We start from the raw sequence: 14,868 nt of genomic DNA, 5'->3' as shown, positions 1-14,868 counted from the left end.
GACCTATACACAGTGGCACAAAGAAAACTGCAGGCCCTAAAAAGGCCTGCCATCTAATTGTTTTTATTTTCATTTTCCAGCTGTCAGCTTAATACAAAACTACTGGAATGGATGGGCACCAGGTGGGTGGGAGAGAACGGCTGTAGGAAGAGAAAGCCACTCACGGTCTCATCCATCATACCTGGATATCGACAGGGTGATCGCAGAGTTCTGGGTGAGCCACTTTGAAATCTAAAAGTCTTTCTCCACCTTTGGATTTTGCCTTTTCTGGCTTCTCAAACCAATCTGTCCACTCGACATCTGGAAAAGGCCATTACAGTGGGGGGGGGGTCATTTCGGACATAACAACTGTAAGCATTCTGGACAGCACCAAAGCAACAGAAGCCTGCTTCACACAGACACACACACACACACACGTGTCACTGTCAAATGCTCTTTGGCAGCAGACCCCATGCTGGCTGTCCCTGTGGGTTGCTATTTATGTTGTGAAGCACACCATGCCAAGGAAGGGGAGGTGAAGCACGGCGGGATTAAAAAGATGCACCACTTAGATTCACAACATAAAGATGGTGTAACACCTCTAATGACAAAATGGTGGATGCAGATGTCTCCATCAGATCCTTCTTGTGAGCTTCCATGACAGCTGGGTGGCGATTGGTGGAGAGAACGCTAAAGTAAATGCTTCTTTTTTGTCTGATCCAGCAGGGCTGTTCTTACAACCCAATAACAACATATGTGGGCATATTAAAAGATTTGTTCTTATATCAGGTATGTGCGTAGGAAGCACTGTAAAAATTTTGTTCCAAGGAGTGAAACTAATTATGGAATATGATGAAGAGTTAAGTTGTGTCTGTTAAGTCTCTTTACACCCCAACTTGCGTGATATTTTGCAGGATCCCAACAGCTGGGCTGGAGATTAAGATGGGCTTGTTAAACAATAGGGGGGGGGTTGCTCTGTCCATTGAATTTTATTTCTTCATCTGTGCATGACAACCTATAGATAAGAAAGCTTACAATATTTTAGAAACATTTAGTTGATTCAAGGAAAGGTCTCCTTTCCACGCAGGGTCGATACCCGGGGATGAAGGCCAATGGGTGGAGACAACAGAGCCCACCTGTCAACCCCTCACTGTCCTATGTAATCTGAATATTCTCCCTTATTCCCATGAGTGCTGTTGACCCTCTGGATCAGATCCCAATGCACATATAAGAGGAGTCCTACACACAATACACACACAGCTACCCCAACCAGAAACAATCTGGGGGCGGAGCTATTTGGCCTGCTGCAGAAGACTATGTAGCCATGTTGTCACTGTCCACAATGGGCCAGACAGCTCCACCTCCTAACTGTTGCTGTTCAGGGTAACAGCATGGGGACAGAGAGGCTGAAGCTGCTTCTGCATGCACACTGCAGTCCAATCCAGATCAAGAACAGCACACCCAGAACAGGAGCACCCTGGCTAGTGAAAATGGCCCTGGAGCAAGCCTAACCAAGCAGCCCCCCCCGTGGTGCTACAAGCCAGCACTTTAGGGACTGCCAATCTCAGTGGTGCCAACAGTAGGCAGTGGCTCACCTGTTGCCTCCCCCTCCCCCAAATGGTAGCAGTGCAGGAAGAGGCCATTTATGATCTGACACCAATTACCTCTGAGCCTCTGGCAAAGTTCCTGGGGCTTGGCCCTCTACAGCAGTGGCAACTGGGAAATTTCCCTATAAGGGCCAGTCTGCCCCTGCTCAGAAATAAGGGAGATCAATGCAAATCATATACGACTGTGCTGGAGTTCACAGGTTCCATCTCGTGGAAATGGATCCTCACCCTGTGGGATTATTGCAGCTAGTAATGGTTTAATGTCCTCTAGTTGGCAAGGAAGAGAAAAAGATTTCACACTGCATTGCGCTGCCCACACACACACACACACACAAACGCACGGGCGTGTTCTCTCCCTCTTGGTAAAGAAGCATTTTTTAAAAGTCTCACCTTGAACCCACTCACTGGTTGAAGATACATTAAAATGCTCTCCATTCTCAGCCTGAAATAGTTTGCATACTTTGGCTACAGCTGACCCTTTGAATCCTGCAAAAGAGTGCAAGATCTTACAAATAGTTATTGAAGGAGGCGATAAAGAATTTGACCTTTCTGTCTTTCTTGGGGGTTTAGGGCAGATTTTGTAAGTACCTGCAAAATTTCAAACGGAAGTGCTAGATCTTGGCACGATTTCCTGTATTCATTATGGGATGTTTATTCCCAGCTGGGAGAGACTGCTAAGATCAGCAGGAGAGAAGGAAAAATAGGGGATTCACCCTCCCCATTATTTGCTAGTCTGAATGTCTTTCTGCAAGTCCCCAAAGCTGACCATAGCATACGGCAGGTGATATCCATCTTCTGGCATAAGAAACAACTGCTGTTTCTGCAGAGATTCCACATGTGTTTTCTCAAGGAGTTTTGAGGGGGAGGGGAATTAATTTCCTAAAAATCAAAATGCGACAATCCAAAACCTTCTACTTGCTTCTGGAGGGAGCTGAAAATAGTTTGGAAGTCTGAATGTAGAAGACTGTCAGTGCCATCCTAAGCTGTGACACGTCAGATGGGCATAGAAGGATGTAACCCTGTTTAGGATTGCACTGCAAAGCTTGGAGGTATCTGGCAAGAAGCAGGGGTGTGTGTGTTTGTGATGTAGGGGGATACATGCTACTTGCTATTTGGGAAATGGGTGTAGGGGTAGAGTCTGGCACTGCCTGTTTCCCCGCTCCCCCTGCTGCAATGTAAGTCTGTGTGCAAGCAGTGAATACAAAACACACTTTCAAACTTCTGGTATTCTCGATTCCAAAAGAAATGGATCATCTGATATATATAAGAGCCCTAACATATTGGCACTTTCCAGCTCTCCCATTGGCTGTGCTGTGCACTCCATCAGCCATTGGCCCATCAACCGCCACTCAAAAGTATTCACGTGCCATTGGCTGGGTGCTGGGTCCACTCCTCTCCCCCGCCCATTACCATTCCTTGTCTGAATAAACTGCCAAAACTGCTGTGTGGCTCACTTTCTCCTCAGTGGCTGTTGCTAGGCAACAAAGCTTGGTTCTCTCAGTAAAAAGACAAAGACAGGAGGCCCTTTCAAAGCCAAATTTGGACTTTGTGGGGAACTCACTGGGGCCAGTCCTGACTACAGTTGCCAGCTCCAGGTTGGGAAATTCCTGGATATGATGTGGTGGTGTCTACAGAAGCCAGCATTTGGGGAGGGGAGAGGCTTCAGCTGAATAGAAGCCCATAGGGTCCACTTTCCAAAGCAGTTATTTTCTCTGAGGGAGACATAGGTTCTTACTGTGGAACATCAGTGGGTGATTTCAGACCAGTCACAGATTTTCAGCCTAACCTACCTCACAGGGATGTTGTGCAGATCAAAAGGGGAAGAGGAGAATGATGTAAGCTGCTTTGGTCCCCACTGTGGAGAAAGAATGTACTTTTCCTCCTGTGGAACCATTGTTGCCAATCTCCAAGTGAGAGCTGGAGATCACTCAGAATCACAACTGTTCTCCAGATAGCAGAGATCAGTTCCACTGAAGAAACGGGTGGACTCTGTCATTACACCTTGCTGAAGTGCCTCCCCCCCACCAAGAAAGCCAGTGTGATGTAGCTGTTAGCACTTCAGAGCAGGGTCTGCCAGACCCAGCTTCTTCCTGTGGAATCTGATTGGGTGATTTCAGACCACTCACAGACTTTCAGCCTAACCTACCTCACAGGGTTGTTGTGCAGATCAAAAGAGGGAGAGGAGAATGATGTGAGCTGCTTTGGTCCCCACTGCAGAGAAAGACTGTACTTTTCCTAGGTAAAGGCTGCAGGAAGGGGGGAGGCAATGGAAACCTGAAGTCAGAGAGGCAGATTGTTGGCTGGTATATTGATGGTTGGCTGGGAAGGAGATAGGGTTGCCAACTCCAGGTTGGGAAATTCCTGGAGATTGGAGAGGTGGAGCCTGGAGAGGGTGGGATTTGAGGAGGGGTGGAACCTCAGACAGGTACAATGCCATAAACACTACCCTCCAAACCAGTCATTTCCTCCTGGGGAACAATTGTTGCCAATCTCCAGGTGAGGGCTGGAGATCACTCAGAATTACAACTGCTCTTCAGATGGCAGAGATCAATTCCCATGGAGAAAACAGTGGATTTTGTGTCATGCCCTGATGAGGTCACCACAGCAAATTGACGCTGAGTGCCCAAGGCTGGGGCACTCGCCCAGAGCCTCTTTTTAAAGCCTGTTGTATTTATTTCTACAATTTATTTATTTATGGGCCTTATTTCTAGTCATTATAATATTTCTACCATTTCTTTAAAATACTTTAATCCCTTCACTCACATAAAAATGACTTGATCCACATTTTTTATCTTGCCTTTTCAAAGGAGTTTGTGGCTCTCCCATCTCATTTTATCCTACGCTAACAGTGTACTTTAGGCTGAGAGAGAAAGAAAGACTTGTCTGGATCACCCAGTGAGATTCACGACTTTTATCTCTCTAACCCAAAACTCTAACCACTGTACCACAGTGCCAACCACGACATACAGTATGGAAGGCATTCTGACACAAAGACCAACTTGCAGCACAATTCCAAGCAGGTCTATTCAGAAGTAAATCCTACTGTTTCAGAGCCTTACTCCCAAGGAAGTGTGCACAGGATGACAGTTATCCAGCACAGTCCTAAACATGTACTCAGAAGTTCAATGGAATCTACTTCCTAGTTGGGAAGGGTTGTGGCTCAGTGGCAGAGCCTCTGCTTGGCATGCAGAAGGTTCCAGGTTCAATCTGCGGCATCTCCAGCTAAAAGGATTAGGTGATGTGAAAGACCCCTCTGCTTGAGACCCTGGAGAGCTGCTGCCAGTCAGAGTAGGCAAGAATGACCTTGACAGACCAGTGGGTGTGACAGTAGAAGGCAGCCTTACAGTGCAATCCTAAGCAGTGTTACACCCTTTGAAGCCTGTTGAATTCAATAGACTTAGAAGGGTGTAACTCTGTTTGGATTGCACTGATGGGTGTCCTAATTTCAACCTGCCATTTCTAAGAATTACCTTGGTATTCTATGTGGTCTTCAACCGAAGAAGAAGGGTCCCCTTTTACAGTAATAAAACTCCAGGGATGTCTAAAAGGTAAAAATAACACATTATTAAAGTATTTTGCAAGAAACATGTGCTCACGTGATCTCTTAGACTAGGGTTCATTTTGTTCATTTCACAGTTCTCCAACCTGACTAATTTATGAGACTCTTCAGCTTATATAAAGCTAGGGCTATCTTTCCAGCTATGTTTTTCCCAATCAAGATGAATCAAGTTGAAAGTTAGATCTTTTCCCTTATTCTATTTCCAATATACTTTTTCAGTTCAAAACTGGATACCAGTTTAACTGAAGCTAGCCAGTTGTTAAATCGCTTGCTTAACAAAGCAGTCGGAGAGTGATTCAGCAAGAACACAACTTTATTCTTCAACTCAAACACAACTCCAACATGGATCAACATCTGATAGCCAGAACAGCCTTTACATTGCAGCTGTCCTGCTTTTAAACATTCCCGGCTAATGTAGCCAACCCACTGTACAAATACCAACCAATAAGGTTGTTCACATAAGGACCAATCACGGATGTTCCCACTCAGGGAGCTTGCTTGAAAGTGATTGGTTAGGTGCTTTCTGGGCTAGTAACACGATTGGATGGATTTGGATCCTAGCCCAGGACCAAGCTTTACATTACACTTCAATTAGATATTTCACAACATATCATGCATTCAAGGCAGCTTTGAATACACTACACCAATCCTGTAAAAACCTCACTGACATAAGATTTTAAAAGTACAACCTTGGGAAGAAGCATGTTAAATTTAGTAGGACTACTCTACTGAGTGACCAGAAACATGAAAAACTCAGAAGCAGAGCTCTGTAAAACTAACTCCTAAAAAACTGAAAAATATTTGGCTGCCTTCTCTACTCTGGCCTTCAAAATAATCCAAATTTGGCAAAACATTGTAATGATGAAAGCATTTTATACAAAGAGTATTGTAGAGGGAATTTATAGGGGGATTCCGTTTTATTGATTAGCTGGCAAAATACTTTTCAAGAAGCTCAAAATGAGTCTGAGGCCTGCCAAGTCCTTGAATTCTGATGGTGTATGAGTTAGATCTGTGGTTCTAATACATTTTATGACAACAGATCTTGTAATATCCCCAATGATCTCCCCACCACCACCACCTCATTCTAGTCATCCACCTCTTTAAAGCAAAGGGTCCCTTTCAGAATAAAAAGTCAACAACCCCAGCTTTCTCTGAGGTAATTGATCAAGTTTTCTTTAATAGTGGGAACAGGAATGGAGACTGAATTCTGGTATGAATGAATATGTTTTCCCAACTATAACCCGTCTTTATGGGGGGGGGTGTCAATGGCCAGAGAAGGATGACAGATGTGGCTGTTCAGGCTGAATGGGGCCAAGGAAAGAACATTTTTGCAATCTGGGCAGACAGATAGGGGAACTGGTCACACCCTGTTTTCTGCTTGGCAAGGACTTCATAGTGCCTGCCTACTATATATGGGACAGTACTAAAAGGCAATGTGCTGGAGCCGAAATTTTCTTCCCTGATGAAGACTGGGATTTTGAAGTCTGTCCAGGATACAGAAATGTCAAGTTAAAACCCTGTGCAAGAGAGTCCCATAGAGCTCCTAATGTAAATGTCCCAGATGTGAGCCAGGAGCTTCCCCTGGAAACGCTTCGTGCATGCCACATGGCTGCCAAAATCAGCAGACAGGCAGGACGGGGTTTATAAGGGTCAGGGACAACCACCTGACCCACTCTGGCCTATCAGGGTGAAGAGGCTTTTTCACTGATGCAGCTGCTGTTTTCTCCTTTGGCAAGAATTGGCTGGTGGCACTCGAGAAGAATCCCCACCCGATATCCTTCCAACTGCCGGTTCAAGCTCCATTTTGGCCTCTGGTGCTGACGCTCAAGACTCATAATAAAACAGTTCTTGCCTTCCTCTTAAAAGTATCTAATGAGCTGCTGAAAACTCCATAGAGTGTGAAGGAAAACTTTGCAGTGTAGACGGCCTTTGTGCTCCTGCGGGAGTGGAATTACTGAGGTACAGGAAGAATACAATATAGCTTCTGTGTGGATAGCCCTGGCACAGCAGGCTCCTACCTAAAGCCGAGGTGGAGGAAATGTTTGCTGCCCAGCTTTGTCATTGCTTTCCGAGCTGAATCATCCAGGCTTCGGGATCCTTCGTCGTTCACCGCAACCGACAAGATCATACCATCATCAACTGCGTTCAAGTACCGGACAAGACGGAGGCTTTCGCCTTTGAGTTTATAGGTGTCAAATCTAAAGGGAGGAGGAGGAGGAGCTGGTTAGCAGCAGCAGAAAATTCGTGGCATCCATTTATTTATTCAGGATATTTATACTCTGCCATTCTCCCCAATGGACACCTTAACTGTCCACAACATTGTCATATCCTCCACTTTGTTTTCACAACCACCACGCTATGAAGTAGGTGAGGCTGAGAGTGTGTGACTGTCCCATGGTCACCCAGCGAGCTTCCATGGCAGAGTGGAGATTTGAACCCAGTTCTCCCAGATCCCAGTCCAAAACTCTAACCACTACACTGTGCTGGCTCTCCACTTCATAAGTGCCACTGGACATAAAAAGGCAAGGAGGATGTGGACTATTCTCTTCAGCAGCCCACAGACAAACCTTGTGCACAGGAAGAGTCAGGGAGTGCACAGGCTTTGGAACAACCTCGGCTCCCATCATATCATCCAGTTTTCTTCACTGTATGCCATGCAACGTTCTACTGCATCTGCTTCTGAAAACCTAAACCCCACATAGGGATTTACAGACATTTATTTTACACCACACTCTCAAACCATGTCTAATCCAAGCTGGGTCACAGGTGTGCAACCAGATGCACAGTCAGATGCACACCAGGGCAGGGCCGCCCCTGCCAGTAGCTCAGAAAGTAGTATTTTTGCTCACAGGACTCCACAGCTTAGAGGGAACATTGCACAGGAGTGTAACCATTTATCCAGGCAAGTTTGTTAAAAAGCATTTTGTGCAGCGCAGGCAAGACCAGCTGTTCCCCGACACACACTCTCTAGCAAGATGACTCCCAGCCTGCGCACACACTTTCACATGCACACCCGAAATCCCCCCTCCCCTGCCAAGTGTCATTCCTTTGGAGGGATGCTTTGGTGCCCCCCCCCCCGGCGTTGCAAGGGGAGATTTTGCGGTGGGAGGAGGCCGGAGGAGGGACACTCTCCGAAGCATTGCCACCCACCCGCACCGGGGCTCCGGCTTCCTGGGACCTGGAAGCCCAAGACGGTCCAGCCAGGCTGGGCCAATAGGAAATGCCGGGCCATCTCTTCCCAGCCCCATGGCCGGCTCTGTCTGAGTGGGGAGCGCTTCCTGAGGGGGACATCTTGGCAGGGCGCCGAACTTCCCCGGAGATGGCCGGTGGGTACCTCAGCCGGGCGCTTTTGTGAAGGGGGAAACCCACGCTGGAAGGCGAAAGCCTCATATTGTGAACAACTTGTTCAGCCAGGGTTTCATTCGCCACTTCCCCCCCAGGCCTCTTTCATGTCCGTGGGCCCGCTCCCCCGCCCCTCCCGTTCGAGGAGGCCCTTCTTGCAGTGGGGGTACCATTCCAGATCTCAGAGAGAGGAGAAATAGGGGGGGTGGCGCAGAGGATGCTGCGCTTGCAGTCAGCGTTTCTGGGCGCACTTGCCGGACTCGGGGAGAAAGAGGCGACAGCGGTGGTCACCCAGTCAGGGCTTTTGGTGGGGGGGGCAGGTGCAGTTTGGCGCCCTAAGGGCCGGGCTGCCCTAGGCGAACACCTAGTTCACCTAGTGAGTGAGCCGGCCCTGCATCAGGGGATCTCATCTTGGAAAGGGTTCATTAGCTCAGTGCTGCAAAGAGGGAGAAGGCGCTTTCCGCTGCCTCCCACTTTTAACAGAAGAAAGGGCAGCTGGGATGGGGGCTGCTTTTCTCTGGCTCCACATAGAACAAACAAGGGCTTTTTTGGTTGATTTCCTCCAATATATGCCTAACTGGAGTCCAGCCGCGTACCTGTGACCTAGCATGTATCAGGTGTATCATGTCAGTTGGCCCAAAGCCAGCATTAGGCTTTCAAAATGGCTTATGACAAGGATCATTTATAAAGAGTTTAAAAATCACAAAAGTATTTAAAACCCAAGAAAGTCCATTAAGATTGGTTTTTATTGGCCCCACTCAAATTCCAAAGGACTCTGGGGGAAGTCTTCACAATTCTTCTGAAAGCTAGATATGAATCAAGGCAGGTAAGTCAGAATTCTTAGGACAGGGAGCCACCACAACAAAGGCCCTTGAATCTTACTGCCTCTGGGTGGTAGAGCTGTGGCACATCCACACAATCGGTCATGCAGACACGGGATCAACCCACACAGCACCCCAGATGCAGCATTCCTACTGATTCCCATCAGCCTACACATAAGAACTGCATGGTGTATAAAGAGACCTTACTAGGTCAAATGTGCTTATGCCAACTCGCCTATCAGAATAGATAACTGATCCCGTCTTTGGGTCAATCACGTGGACGATGATGCCGCGATGGCCCCAGCTTCGCTCAAAGTAATAGCCACCTTCTTGCAAGCCACCAGGATTCAAGGTCTTGTTGAGGAATGTCCAGGAGAGCTTCTTCTCACCGTGGACCTCAAGAGTGCCGCCACTGCCAACCCCGATATACTTCTGGCCAAAGTAACTGTCTGGCTGGACGGCATCATCAGCACTATGGAGTAAAAATTAATCCTGGTCACTTGGCTATCTCACGACATAGAGAGGAGCTGAGTGCACTTTAAATGGCCCTGGGCTGTTATTTCAGTGTCTTTTAAAAAAATTATGCAGGATCCACATGGCTAATCTTCAATATTATGGGAGAAAGTCTGTTTAATTACATACCGTCCATACAAGATGATTGTCAGGTTGCTCCGAAAAGGACAGCTCTCACTCCCAACATGCATCTCTCCACCATTTTCAATCAGAATGTGTCGAGTGCGTAAAACAATGGGGCATGTGTTGTCTTTAATCGTCAGCTTTCCTAACAGGGGAAAAAGAGGATTTTGTTTGTTTGCTTGGTCTAAAAACTCTACCACAACATCAACATCAATGGGCATCCTTTTCAGAAACTTGGCCCTGAATCCCATCTCAAGCCCTTTCTCATTTCAGTCCAGTGTTTTTAAAATATTTTTGGAAATAAAAGCAAAGCTCTGCATATTTCCTAAGGATATAGCTTGACTATATACAGGGGCAGCCAAGTCTGTCTGTTACACCAGAATTAAACAGGAGTCCAGTGGCATTTAAAAAACTACAACAAACATTTCCAGCAAAAGCTGTGATGAGTCAGAGCTCACCTCCTTAGATGCATGAAAGGAACTCCAACCCACAACAGCTTATGCTGGAATAAATGATGTTAGTCTTTAAAGTGCCACCAGACTTCAGTCCACTGAAGTCAACTGGCTCAGAAGGGTACAACTCTGTTTAGGACTTTTATTTGTTTGTTTTATTGAACATGTATCCTGCTCTCAAGGGCAGCCCCACATAAAGAGAGTTACAATAATCCAGTCTGGAATGACCATTGCATGGGTCACTGTAGCCACATCTTGGGGGGTGAGATATGGGGCCAACTGCCTGATCTGCCACAGATCGAAAAAGGCAGACCTGGCGGTGACCTGGGCCTCCATAGAAAGGGAGGCATCCAGGAACACCCCCAGACTCTTCACCCTCGACGCTGGCACCAATGGAACCCCATTGAAGGCTGGGAGCCTGATTCCCAGTCCCAGTCCCCTGCGACTTAGGCGCAGGAACTTGGATTTAACTTCAGTTGGCTCTGTCACAACCATCCAACCACAGCTTGTAAAGCCCTGTCAAGATCTTCTGGGGCAGAGTCCAAGCGGCTGTCCATCAGTAGATAGATCTGGGTGTCATCTGCATACTGGTGTCACCCAAGCTCATACCTCCAGATAATCTAGGAGAGGGGGCGCATATAGATATTAAACATTATGGGAGAGAGAATTGCTCCCTGCAGCACACCACATTCCAGTGGGTGTCGCTGAGATAATTCCCCCCCCCCAGTGCCACCCTCTGTCCCTGACCTTGGAGAAAGGAGGTCAGCCACTGCAAGCAAGCCCCCATATCCCTGTGTCAGCCAGGCAGTGTGTTAGGGCAGGGCAGTGGAAGAATCAGACTTTGTGCCCATGGCTGGGGTAAAAAGACTAAAGACAACAAGAAGATAGAGAAGGGAGGAGGGAGGAAGGGGAAGGGGAGGAAATTGTAAGAAATTGAATCATATGCACTGTAGAAGTCTAAAAAAAAACCCTAATAAAAATATATGTAAAAAAAAAAAAACAATGGCAGGGACCCGGTGAGGACCTTACATGGCCAGGAAACTTACATGGCCAGGAAACAGCTTTTAGGCATTCTTGCCAATAAGGTAGACATAGACCCACAAACTAACCTTCCGGATTATGACGTGGATGAGTTTAGAGTACAAGGCTTCCACGGGCAGACCCAGCTGACATTAAATATAGCCGACCCCTCTCGTGGGAGCTGAGACAGTTTGGAGAAGAAAATTAGGCGAGTGGAAACCTTGCTACGCAGTACAGGAGTTCTCAAACCTCCTAAAGGCTCTAAGAAGCAAAAAGATAGAGAGGAAGAGGAGCCTATCCAAGCTATAACTTATGCCAATCATGGACCCCACTCCCAATACCAAGCCTCGGGTGGATACGGAAATAAATATGACGGGAAAAATAAACCATGGCAAGAGATCACAGAGGGGTGGAGGTGCCTATCGGGGAAGAAACGGAAGAGACTACCAGAATATTCCTAACCCTGCACAAGCACACCTCCAGCCCTCTGCTCCTCCGGCTCCCCAAGGGCAAATGCACCCTCCGGTTGCCATGTAACGGCCCACCCCAAGGACCTCCTGCTTACCAGCCAGGACCCCAAAATCCACCGCCAGGCTTCCCGCCTCATGCAGCCGGACCCGCTCTTCTCTACCCCCCTTCTCTACCCCCCTTTAATCAAGCCCCCTCCTATTCAGGAGGACAGCAGCAGGGTTACCAGGGAGGAAATCTCCCGAGGGAGAATCCTTCACAGGGAAAAGACACTTTCCGGTGGCAGCTTTGGATGTGCCTAAAGGATCGTGGCTATGAAATGGCGAGCTTCCATAAGCAGTCTGATTGGGTTCTCCTTCAGGCTTTGTCAGAAAGTGAAAAGCAGGGAGACTACCCCGTGACCCCTGTAATCACGACCCAAGAAGTCGAAGTAGTGGAGCCTGTTTCTTACAGCTAGGGCTGCCCGGAGTCCCACGCTCTCCCCGAAGGAGTCTTGGCACAACTTAAGCCGGACCCTTGGGGGAGACCGATTGCAAAGGCAGGGTTCAGGACTCCCGGGAATTTAAAACCTGCAACCCTTATGGTAGACAGAAGAGCCAGTCGTTTCCACCCAATTCAACCTCTCCGAAACGCCCCAATTTCCTGGCAGCAGAGCTTGCAAGGAAAAGTAGCAGTTTCCCCACTTGGGAAAGTTTTACCCTTCCAGAGAAAATAACAGAACTTAATAGGAAGAAGGATTCAGGCATTGTGCAACTTAATAGGAAAAATTAGGAACGTCAAGAAATAATAGCAGCCAATATTAGAGATAAGGAAGGATTACAGAGGGAACTTGTTAAAATCAAGGCTCAGTTAGAATAAACTATCTTTTTAGTGCAGAACACCAACCAGAGACTAAAAATTCTAGAAAAACTGAGTAAAGGAACACACAGCAGCTCCAAAGGTCAAGCTGTGAAAACCCAAACCTCACTTCTTTCCCATGAAAATGAGAAAATATTTAGTGCAGCAGATCTAGCCTCTGAGCCTGCACAGAGTTCCAAACCTAGTGCCCCAGTTATTTCCCTCAGCAGAGAAAAGCTTACCACAGAAGTCCTTGCAGAGGCAGACCTCCCTTCAGGTTTCGAAGAACTTCCTGTTCCTAGCCTGGCTTACAGTATTCTCCTAAACCAGAATTCTGCAAAACTCCAAAAGAACTTAAATTCAGTTCCGGAAACCCTAGCAACTTTGTCCCTCTTGTCTCCAGACAATTTTAGAGCCAAAGAATTGATACCAGCAGAAAATAGCAGCAAAATTCTTATTTTGAGGGAAAATGTAGAACCTCCAGTTGCAGGAGCAGTGACTATCAATGAGGTAGTGTTGTTTGACAAAACCCAGGCAGACTCTCTCCTTCCTGCTGCCTTAGAGGTCGGATTCAGCCCATTCCAGCCTTACCGAAAAATATGGAAAGACGTCAAGTTTTAACATCCAGACATTTGCATAACAGCAGAATGCTTGGTGTTCCCCCCTGTTCCAATTTTGAATACGAAAAGAAATACGGGCAGAAGATAAGACAGAAAGTTGCTGGTAATTGTTACCTCTCCCTCTTTTGTTAATAGTAATTTCCTTCGGCAACCAGAGAGAGAGAGGACTTTTCTTTTAATATCACCCCCACCCCAAAAGAACCAGGGGAGCTATAGTGATTTTTTTCTTTTCTTTTAGCTTTCATTCTGGTCACTAAAGGGCCTGCACTTCAAGTGTTTTTGAACTACAACAGCAATTCTAATAGACACTTTTAAAACTCATGTTGAAATTCAACACTGGCCATGTGGCACATAGTTTGGAAATGAGCCTGCTTGAACAGAGGCAGTCTATCTGAGAAACGTATTCATTTTAGAAAGAATGCCTGGGTAGAAAAGGATGACACACTCTCCTGTATTTTATGGACAAGACATCAACATGAGTCAATAGGAATGAATATAGAGGCTAGAAACATAGCCACTATTGCAGGGATGCCAACCTCCAGGTGGCACCTGGAGACCCCCCCCAAACCTACAGCCTTTCGCTAGCATACTGAGGTCAGTGTCCCTGGGGATAAGTGCATCCTCTATACAGTGACCTGCAGGCCATGTTCTCCATATGTTCCATCCTCAAATATCCAGGCACATGTGGCCTGGAGTTGGCAACTTGAAGCTTTGTTTTAGACTGCTTTGGGAGTCCTCCCTCTCACATGTGCAATTCCTTGAGGGAGATCCGCCTTTTCATTCCCCCAACCCTTCTTAAGGACATTACCCGGTCAGTTGCAAGTCTTTGTCTTGTAAAACAGCCTTTAAGGTTGAAAGTTTTTTTTCCTGAAGTCTGCAGCTAGTTTCTCCATTAGAAGATGCATGTTTTAAGGCCCATTTTTAATTTTTTTAAATAGCATTTTATTGAGTTTTATATATTTTTACATCCTGTATTACTTGTTAGTTGTATACAGTATCTTTCAACAACATCTAATAAACAATAAGAGAAATGTTCTTAATACGTACAATACTTGTTAATAAAACACAAAGTCTCTATATTTCTGAGGTAGTGCATATAATCGGGGTTGACAAGCAGTAAGATATTAAAAAAACACAAACCATTTTTCCATAAAATTCTTAATTATAAAATTATTAAAATTATTAAAATTATTAATACCTTTCGGATTGTCAAAAGCTATTAATTGCATAGCGATTTTATCTGAAACTATCAAGTCCCACAGTTTAGATCTCCATTGTGATAGATTTGGTACCTTAAACAATTTCCAATTTAAAGCGATTAAGTTTTTTGCAGCCATTAGCATAGTAGAAATTAACTCTTCGTTCTGTTTAGACAGTTTCAGACCTGGCCAAAAATGTAACAAAAGAGATGCAGGTGTATTTGGAATCTCATAATTACCGTATTTTTCGGACCATAAGACGCACTTTCCCCCCCCCAAAAAAGTGGGGGGGAAGTGTGTGCGTCTTATGGTGCGAATACTGCCTTCT

At 46.3% G+C, this 14,868-nt stretch overlaps 1 protein-coding gene across 1 annotated transcript in view; it reads right to left on the bottom strand.

The window, feature by feature from the left end:
- The window catches only part of CEMIP (cell migration inducing protein, hyaluronan binding), an 85,819-nt gene that overhangs the window by 54,633 nt on the left and 16,318 nt on the right, over positions 1 to 14,868 (bottom strand). Inside the window, exons 3-8 of the mRNA XM_015405399.1 lie at positions 9,951 to 10,089; positions 9,544 to 9,780; positions 7,164 to 7,343; positions 5,057 to 5,127; positions 1,977 to 2,072; positions 182 to 300 (exon numbers count right to left, since the gene is read on the bottom strand). Of these exons, the coding sequence (XP_015260885.1) occupies positions 182 to 300; positions 1,977 to 2,072; positions 5,057 to 5,127; positions 7,164 to 7,343; positions 9,544 to 9,780; positions 9,951 to 10,089 (842 nt within the window). The remainder of the gene's footprint in view (positions 1 to 181; positions 301 to 1,976; positions 2,073 to 5,056; positions 5,128 to 7,163; positions 7,344 to 9,543; positions 9,781 to 9,950; positions 10,090 to 14,868) is intronic.

This window comes from Gekko japonicus, unplaced genomic scaffold (genome assembly GCF_001447785.1).
Source record: "Gekko japonicus isolate JY-2015 unplaced genomic scaffold, Gekko_japonicus_V1.1 scaffold1339, whole genome shotgun sequence".
Classification (NCBI taxonomy): Eukaryota; Metazoa; Chordata; class Lepidosauria; order Squamata; family Gekkonidae; genus Gekko; species Gekko japonicus.
Note: the sequence above shows the minus strand (reverse complement) of the source record. Positions and strands in the feature narration are given on the sequence as shown.